The sequence below is a fragment of the Cucumis sativus genome, unplaced genomic scaffold (genome assembly GCF_000004075.3).
Source record: "Cucumis sativus cultivar 9930 unplaced genomic scaffold, Cucumber_9930_V3 scaffold108, whole genome shotgun sequence".
NCBI lineage: Eukaryota > Viridiplantae > Streptophyta > Magnoliopsida > Cucurbitales > Cucurbitaceae > Cucumis > Cucumis sativus.
Genome location: NW_022279515.1, coordinates 57,259 through 66,659, shown reverse-complemented (window position 1 = coordinate 66,659; position 9,401 = coordinate 57,259). Strand labels below are relative to the sequence as shown.

Sequence of the window (9,401 nt, the reverse complement as noted above, 5' to 3'; positions counted from 1 at the left end):
GTTACCCCATCGGTTCTAGCAATGCCTAGTTACCGCAGTTCATAACAAAGAAAGAAAAGAGGCTCGTAAATGCAGACCATAAAAAAGTGAGACAATCAACAATTATAAAAAAAAAACATATGCAATATGCATTAAAAAAAGCTCATAAAAAATACAGAGTCAAGTCAATTAGGTCAAGTAGAACATGTTGAGTTCCCTAGCTATTAGAGATTTTGGGGGAAAACATCGCTTTTGGCCTAACCAAAACTAGACCATCTATTTTTAGTGTTTTAAACATAACGTCAAGTTTGATTGAGGGCTTTGAAAAGAGGAGGAATCCTCCTCGATCCACAGTAGGGCGAAAACGAGGCTTGTTGTCACTTCGAAGGGAGCAGTCAAACTTAGCATTGAGTTTGATTTTTTTTTGAAAAGGTAATGATAATATTATACAACAACAAGGTGGACCTCACAGCCTGAGGTCAAGACAAAAGAGCGAACAACACTCACAAAACAAGTAGTTAGACAAAACAACCCATAAGTACCCAAAACAACCCCACATCTCGGGAACAAGAACTAAAACCAAAAGAAACCAACTAGTGTTCCAAACATTAAAAGGACAAGAAAAAAAGAGAAAGACAACAAAGTTAATAAAGAGAAGAGAAACCCCACAGCCCGAGGACAAGCAAACGAAAAGAACATTAAATAAGACCATGAACACCATCCGACCAAGAAGCAGCACACGCTTTAATACACGACCGAATGAGCTGGAATACAACCATAGGCTCCCGAACAGCACCTCCATGAAGACGATGATTTCGCTCCTGCCAAATGAAATAAATTGTAGCACACCAGAGAAGGCGCCACAGTTTTCTCCTCACACTCTTCCCAATACCCTGATTATAAATCCAAGATAACTCAACCCCCAATAACCGATTCTATGAGAAGATGACATAAGCAAAAGGATCCTCGACCAAATCTTCCACCCAAAATGACAAGAAAAAAACAAATGATCACGAGACTCATAGTTCCCTCCACAAAGCAAACACGATAAAGGAATCGACCTATCCCATCGACTGAACCTATCTCTAGTACTCAACCTATCCCTGATGGCCAACCAAGCACAGAAGGAGTGCTTAGGAATATTTCCCCCACCCCATAGTAAACCCGACCATCCAACCCTACTACTATGAGGACGAATAGTCTCCCACGCACTAGTGATCAAAAAACTATCACGACTCCCGGGCACCCAGACCCACCTATCCTCAACACTCGGACTCGGCCTCACTCCCTGAACCCTATCCCAAATGTCCATCAAATCCAAAGAAACAAGCGGCCACCTCCAATCACCATCCCGACCCATGAAATCCACCAGCCTCACATCCCACCGACTACCCGCATCATAGATCACCCTCTCCCCAAACTGCTGGATAATCGGCCCACCTTGAATCCATGGAACCAACCACACTCTACACTTCCTTCCATTTCCCACCTCCATCTAAACATGAGCTTTAAGGATATCCTGCTTTCGCAAGATCGACCCACCCCAGCATCGATCTCCCACAGCGATCTCCCTTTAAGGATATAAGATTCCACCCAAGAAACCCACAAACTACCAGATTTAACAAGTAGCAACCATAATATCTTCAACGTGCTTGCTATATTCCAAGAAGATCCATCGCGAATATCAAGACCTCCTTCATCAAAAGGAAGACAAACCTCATCCCAGGCAACTTTAGCACCACTTCTTCCCTCCTCCTTACCTCTCCACAGATAAGCCCTCAAGATCTTATCAACGTCTCTGTGGACTTTCATAGGAAGCATGAACACACTAGCCCAATAAACCTGAAGGCTCCTAAGGACTGAGCGAACAAGCTGAAGTCTACCTGCAAAAGATAACACTAGCAGACCAAGACCGAATACGAATGGTAATACGCTGAATAAGGGGATCACAATCAGAGCTCCGCAATCTTCCAGAGAGGAGAGGAAGCCCAAGATAACGAATAGGGAGATGACCAATGGAAAAACCCATGTTAGCAGCAAGCCGAGAATCTTTCGAACTATTAACCCCCACAAGAAAAATTGAGCTTTTAGGCAAGATTAGCAAACATCCCGAAAGCTCACCAAACCTCTTAATAGTCTCTTTTATGAAACTCATAGAATGATTATCAGCAGTACAAAAGATCATTAGGTCATCTACAAAGTAAGATGAGTTAATCTGACCTTCTCACAAAACTGGTGGAATTGAAAATTCTGAGGTGGGCTGTTCAACATGCGAGAAAGCACCTCCATGACCATCACAAATAAGAACGGGGATAAAGGGTCACCTTGTCTAAGTCCTTTCCTCCCATGGAAAAAACCTTCCAACGATCCATTAATCATAATGGAGAACATCGGAGAGGTCACACACGCTCGAACCCAACTCAATCTTAAAGGCGTACCTATGGCAATCAGCAGGCCAAAGAGGAAATCCCAATTAACAGAATCATAAGCTTTTTGGAGGTCAACCTTCATAGTGCACCGAGGTTTACCTCTGTGCAAATGGTATGCCCCTACAAGCTCCTGACAAAGAAGAATATTGTCAATAATACTCCTCCCAGGGATGAAAGCTGGCTGATTTCCACTAACAAAAGAAGGAAGCCACACACGAAGCCTATCTGCCAATATTCTTGAAATGCACTTATAAATAACGCTGCAACAAGATATAGGGCTGAAATCCTCCAATCGATCAGCACCATTCCTTTTAGGAATAAGTGTAATAGCAATCGTATTCACCCCTTGAGGGAAGTAATTGGTCTCAAAGAAGTGTAAGACGACATCATAGAAACCCTCTCCAACCACCGTCCAAGCTCCTTTGAAGAAGCAACTGAATACCCATCAGGGCCTGGAGCCTTTCCACCATCCATGGAGAACAGAACACGTCTCACTTCCTCCCTGCCAATAGGCGACTGGAGGGTCTGGCAACACTCCTCAGTCCATCTAAACTGAACAATCTCCTCAATACTAGTAGAGAGCTCTTGTAGCTAATATTCTGAGAACCCAGACTATCTTTGAAATAATTCACTACCACCTGAGTCACCTGATCATGGTTAGTCAACCGATTTCCATCTTGGTCAATAACTGATCTCAAAGCATTGCTGCTCTGCCTTGATCGAACAGATCGATGAAAAAAGGCAGTATTTTGGTCATCTAGCTTCAACCATCTGATTTGCAACTTCTGGCACATAGCGGCTTCCTCCATTCTAACAGCTGTCCAAAAGTTTACCGTGGCTAAGCTCGCGTGATTACTCGCCTCCTCCGACAAAGAGTTCGTCTCCATCTCTCTTGAGCTCGGTCCATGGTATCATTGGCAAGACGAACATCCTCACTGATGGTCTGGATATGCCTACCAAAATGTCTGCGAAGAATCGACTTGAGATTTCTTTAGTTCCTCACAATATTCACAGTTGGAGAAACTCTAGTATCTTTGGTCCAAGCAGAGGACACAACATCCATAAAGGACGCTTCTTCAACCCAATGGTTAAAGAAACGAAAAGAGACCACTTGTTGGCTTCGCTGATTACTGGGATAGACAAGTATAGGAGAATGATCAGAAATACCCCACGGGAGGACGTTAACCCTCATGTTCGACCATGTACTAAGCCCCTCATCATTCACTAGGATACGATCAAGTCTATTCATCAAACCCGACCCATGTATCTTACTAGTCCAAGTAAACCAGTTCCCCTGGACCGCGGGTTCAACAAGGTCCGCCTCTCGAATAGCCATGTCAAACTCCTCCATATCCCCCACGTTCGAAGCACCCCCGAAGGCTTCAGAGTGGAGTCTGATGGTGTTAAAATCACCCAAGACCATACCCGGTCCTCTCCAACCAGCAGAGATCGTCAGCCATTCGCCTCCATAAAACACGTCTCTTGATATTACTATTAAAGGCATACACACACAGAACCTCTACTTCTCCCCAGAGATCAAATCTGTTATTACACCAGAAATAAACTGGTCGACAACCTCGTTAGTCGTGAACACGAATCTGTTACGTTTCCACATAATCCACATCCGACCTACTCCACTATTGCTGTTGTTACTAATGAACCCCCACGAATCACACAAATCTTCTAGATATCGAGACAAAGTTCTCCTCTTCGAACTCTAGTCTCTAGGATGCAACAGAAACCCACCGTAGACACGGCTAAGAAGTCCTTCACCGCTCTACACTTTACAGGGCTATTAAGGCCCCGCACGTTCCACGTACACCAACTAACCATGAGGTTGTATGGGAGCTGCCTCTCCCATAGGAATGACATCACCTGTAGTACTCAAAAGGACCATAGAAGAGTCATCTACTCGTAAGGGAGGAGGGGAGCCATCCACTATAGATAAAGGCCATTTATCTCCTTCAAACGGGGTCACCACAATTTTCTCTCCCACGGTAGTTAGAGGTGTATAAGTCAAAGAGAAACCTCTTGTTGAGCCAAATAAGGAAGCCCATGAATTTTTGCCTGCACCTCTAGAATTATTAGATTTATGCACCTCATGCCCACGAATCGGAACAGGCGGCCCACCATTTGAATTAGTACCAAACGGTTCTCTAATGGCTGGCCCATCATTCAAATGCCCATCAACCGGCCCAATCTTTGGGGCACTTGCAATAGCATCCAGCCCAGGTGCATATCCTTTGGCCGCTGCAATTTGCCCAACATGCTGAACACTTGAAGCACCAACAGGTAAGCACTCCTTCTGTGAGATCCCAGTTTCGTGTGAGATGGACGGCCCATCATTCAACGATGGCCCATCAACCAGAGATCCATGACGAATTCCATTCGTAAATGTGTCCACCATTCGGCTTCAGCCCCTTTACCGGCTCATTGGACTTCATCGAGTTTTCATTCAAAACAATCGGCCCACACGCCTTTGGGCCAACAATCTTCATGGGACCATTTCCGCTCGATCCATTTCCTGTATTTCGGTTTTTAGATGTATCACAGTTCACGTAAACCGGTTCGGGTCCACTCATGTCCGACCGTTTCTTCCTCGCAGAAATTAGGTCAGCCTTTACAGTCGCCGCCCTTCGGTCGTTCGCCGCCATATCATGTACGCGTTGAAGGCTTGACATCACGCGTTTCTTCACCTCCTCAATGTCACTGGATAATTTCTTCATTGTTTCATGCTTAGGACATCAACCCAACACCCGTGATGATCTTTTCGGTCCAATTTGGGAACATGAATAAAAAAGAATTGAAATTCAACCGAGGAGATTCATGCAAGATCCCTCCAGCGAGTGAATTAAATCACGGTCTCCAAACCCAGAACTGATAGCCAATAAATCGATTTTGTACCACACGCAATACTTTCAAGATAGTTCAAATCAATTCAGCTTGGAAACCGATTTAAACAATTTCTGGACAGACGTTAATTCTCCCGAATCAAAACGAATATCATTCGTAATGGTTCAATTGATCAATTGTAATCAATTTCGAAATGGATACCAAATGACATTAGTTTTCACATTCAATCTGCCAAAATTGAACGAATTACCTTCGAATTTGATCCCTTGCTGGCCGCAGCACTCACCAACCGTTCGCCTCCTTCACCAGCCCAGTGAGAGAACTTGGAAATCCTAGAGAGATGCGTGTGAGGTACACGCGCCCGAGATGAAAATTTTTCCTTTTTACTCTAATTGAGTTTGATTGTGGGCTTTGAAAAGAGGAGGAATCCTCTCTGATCCACAATAGGGGAAAACGAGGCTTGTTGTCACTTCGAAGGGAGTAATCAAACTTTGAAACTAAGTGTAGAACCATAGAGAGATTACCCACCGGTTCTAGCAAGGCCTATTACCATATTTCATACCAAAGAAAGAAAAAAGGGGCTTGTAAATGCAAACCATAAAAATGTGAGACAATCAACAACTATAAAAAAAACATATGCAATATGCATTGAAAAAAGCTCATAAAAATTAGAGAGTCAAGTCGATTAAGTCAAGTAGAATGTGTTGAGTTCCCTAACTATTAGTGCTTGTGGGAAAATTTCACTTTTGGCCTAACCAAAACTAAACCACCTATTCTTAGCGTTCTAAACATAGCATCAAGTTTGATTGAGGGCTTTAAAAAGAGGAGGAATCCTCCAAACCACGGAAGGGGGAAAATGAGGGTCGTCACTCTGAAGGGAGCAGTCAAACTTAGCATTGAGTTTGATTGGAGGCTTTGAAAAGAGGAGGAATCTGATAGACCCCCTATATTACATCTGTACAGCAGAAGAGGGATAAAGAAATTAAAAAAAATATCACGTGCACATGAATAGCATGTGAGGGTTAGTAAAGGGAAGGGTTAGTTACCTTATTGTTAGTATAAATAAAAAGTAATCGTGGGCGGGAAAGTTAGGTTTTGTTTGAGAAAGTGAATTTCTATTCTTCCTTGAGAGAGAGGATAACAGGAGAGGGATTTCATATTGTAATTAGGATTTCATTCCTATTCTATCATTAATAATATAGTAGCAATTTTATTCCAAGACTGGTTTCCATCAAATTGGTATTAGAGCATTGATCTTGGGCAAGAAGAATGCAAATGGTTCAGACTCGGATCGAAGAGATGGAGACGTTTGACCAGGAAATACAGGACATTAAGAAAGAGATTAGTAAGATACTGGTGATCGAAAAGACGTTGGCCAAAATATCCAAAAATATGGAGAGGTAGAATCAGATGATGTTACGAATTATGGAATCGACAACAATGCACAATTCATCGACGAAGAATGTGGACGAAGGCGAAGGGTGACCAAGATGGGAGAACGAAACAAGGAAGGAAGGAAAGAAAATATATGATGAAAGTAATAGTTACTGCAATAAGTTTAATAAGGTGGAGATGTCGATATTCAATGGAGATGATCCTGATTCTTGGCTGTTTCGCGTAGAGAGGTATTTGCACATTCATAAACTTACTGAATTTGAGAAAATGACTGTATCCACTATTAGTTTTAAGGGACTAGCATTGAACTTTTACCGTTCTCAAGAAGAACGAGAGAACTTTGTAGATTGGGTGAATATGAAGGAAAGATTATTGTGCGATTTCGATCCGTTAGGGAGGAATCGTTGTATGTAAGGTTCTTGCAAATTCAACAAAAGAAACGATAGAGGAATATCAAAATTTATTCGATAAGTGGGTAGCTCCTTTGTCGGACCTATTAGAGAAGGTGGTAAAAGAGACATTTATGTCGGATTGAAACTATGGATCTAGCGGAGATGGATTTATGTGAGTCGAAGGGATTAGCACAAATGATACGAATCGCGCAAAAGGTAGAGAACAAGGAAGATATACGTCAGGAAGCAAATCTTTCTGGATATTCTGGAGAAAAGGTGATAAACTCCCATAATAGCACCAAGGCTAATACCATTGCGAATACAGAAGAAAGTAAAGGAGGAATGAATTGGCCGATGAGAACTATTACTCTACGAGGAACAACAAAAGAGGAAGTACGGAAAAGGGACAGACGAAGCGCTTATTTGATGCTGAATTTCAATCTAGAAAGAAGGGATTGTGCTTTCGTGTAATGAGAAATATTCTCATGACCACAAATGCAAGATGAAAGAGCAAAGGGAATTGCGAATGATTGTTGTCAAGGAAGAAGGCGAGGAGTATGAAATTATGAAGAAGAGGAATTGATCAGAAAGAATTGAATGCCCCTGAGATCGTAGAGGAGAGTCAAGTGATGGTGGAATTATCCATTAATTATGTGGTGGGATTATCCAACCTAGGGAAAATGAAGGTAAAAGAGATGATACAAGGGAAGTGGCTATAGTACTAATTGATTGTGAGTCACACGCAATTTCATTTAAAAAAATAGTGAAAGAGTTGCAACTGAGTACAAGAGAAACGTCGAATTATGGAGTCATTTTGGGCTCGGGCACTGTAGTCAAAGGGAAGGTAATTTGTGAAGATGTTGAGTTAATGCTGGGAGACTAGAAGGTAGTGAATGAGTTTTTACCCTTGAAGTTGGGAGGGGTAGTTGCCATACTTGGAATGCAGTGATTGTATTCCTTGGGAACGACTGAGTGGATTGGAAGAATATGATGTTAACATTTACATATCAGGGGAAGAAGGTGATAATCCAAGGAGATCCGAGCCTAACCAAGGTCAGGGTCTGTCTTAAGAAGTTTATGAAAACATTGGGGGGAAGAAGATCAAGGCTTTTTAGTAAAGTGCAGAGCCTTAGAGAAAAGTGAATCCTTAGAAGAAGAGAATTAGTGGGAGGTCGAATTAACAGTAGAAGAATCAATATCGATGATCCACTGTAGGAGGAAAACTTCGAACTTCGAAACTAAGTGTACTACCATAGAAAGGTTACCCCACTCGTTCTAGCAAGGCCTAGTTGCCACCTTTCATACCAAAGAAAGAAAAAAGAGGCTTGTAAATTCAAAATACAAAAAAGTGAGACAATCAAGAGCTATAAAAAAATATTTAATGGAACAGTTAGTATTGTTTGCTTTGGAGTAATACTATGGTTGTCCAATTTTGAGTTGAACATGAAATTACTTGATGTATATACTCGTTCTAAAGTTGGTGTAGAAAATGGAATTCGACAAGTTTAGGAAAGGTACCTTAGACCAAAAAATCAGAGATTCGATCTTTATTCCCATGTGTTGAATTAAAAAAGGGTGGTTAATGCTATTTGTTTTGGGAAGCAGTTCTTTAACAAAGGTTGTCCAACTTATGTTTGAACATAAAATTATTTATTGATTTAAATGGTTAAAACAGGAGGAATGGATGGGTGACACAAAAAGATCACAATCCACATATCACTTGAATCAAAATCTTTTGGCAGTTTTGATTCAAAAAACTTGTTTGTTTGCAAGATTTACATATACTGTTTAGTTTTAGACAAGATAAATTGATACGGTTTTATTTTGGTACCTTTGCTGTTAGTACTTGCCAATTAATATCCGACTGCATAATATATAGATTATGGCATCTTGCTTGTCCTTTTGCAGCTGCACTTTGTATATAAATATCTTGAACTTCTCTCTTCTTAGTTGGCTATTTTCTGACAAGGATATGTTTTTTGTGTATGCTTGAACTTCTGAAAATATCCATATTTTTTGTGTATCAAAGCTGCCTACAATGAATGACAATGTGGATGTTTATGTGCTTGATTATGCAGTTCCTGTGAACTAACAATAATAATCCCAACAAAATTAAGAGCAACAAAAACATAAAAAGTCCAAACAACCCCACAACCCGAGAACAAGCAGATAAAACAAAAATCAAAAGAAAACAAGCTAAATAATACCATGAGCATCCTCATGCAAATAAACAACACGAGCACTGATACAAGATGGAATAAGCTGAAACAGAACAATGAGCTCACGAGCTTGACCACCATGGAGACAATGATTATGCTCCTTTCACATAAAATAAATCGTAGCACACCAGAGA

The 9,401-nt window shown here is 41.3% G+C and overlaps 1 protein-coding gene across 1 annotated transcript; it reads right to left on the bottom strand.

The window, feature by feature from the left end:
• Positions 1 to 3,399: 3,399 nt before the first annotated feature.
• Positions 3,400 to 3,831, bottom strand: LOC116405474. Its single transcript, XM_031889463.1, has one exon. It carries the CDS (start codon positions 3,829 to 3,831, stop codon positions 3,400 to 3,402), a length of 432 nt encoding a protein of 143 aa, XP_031745323.1.
• Positions 3,832 to 9,401: the final 5,570 nt, after the last annotated feature.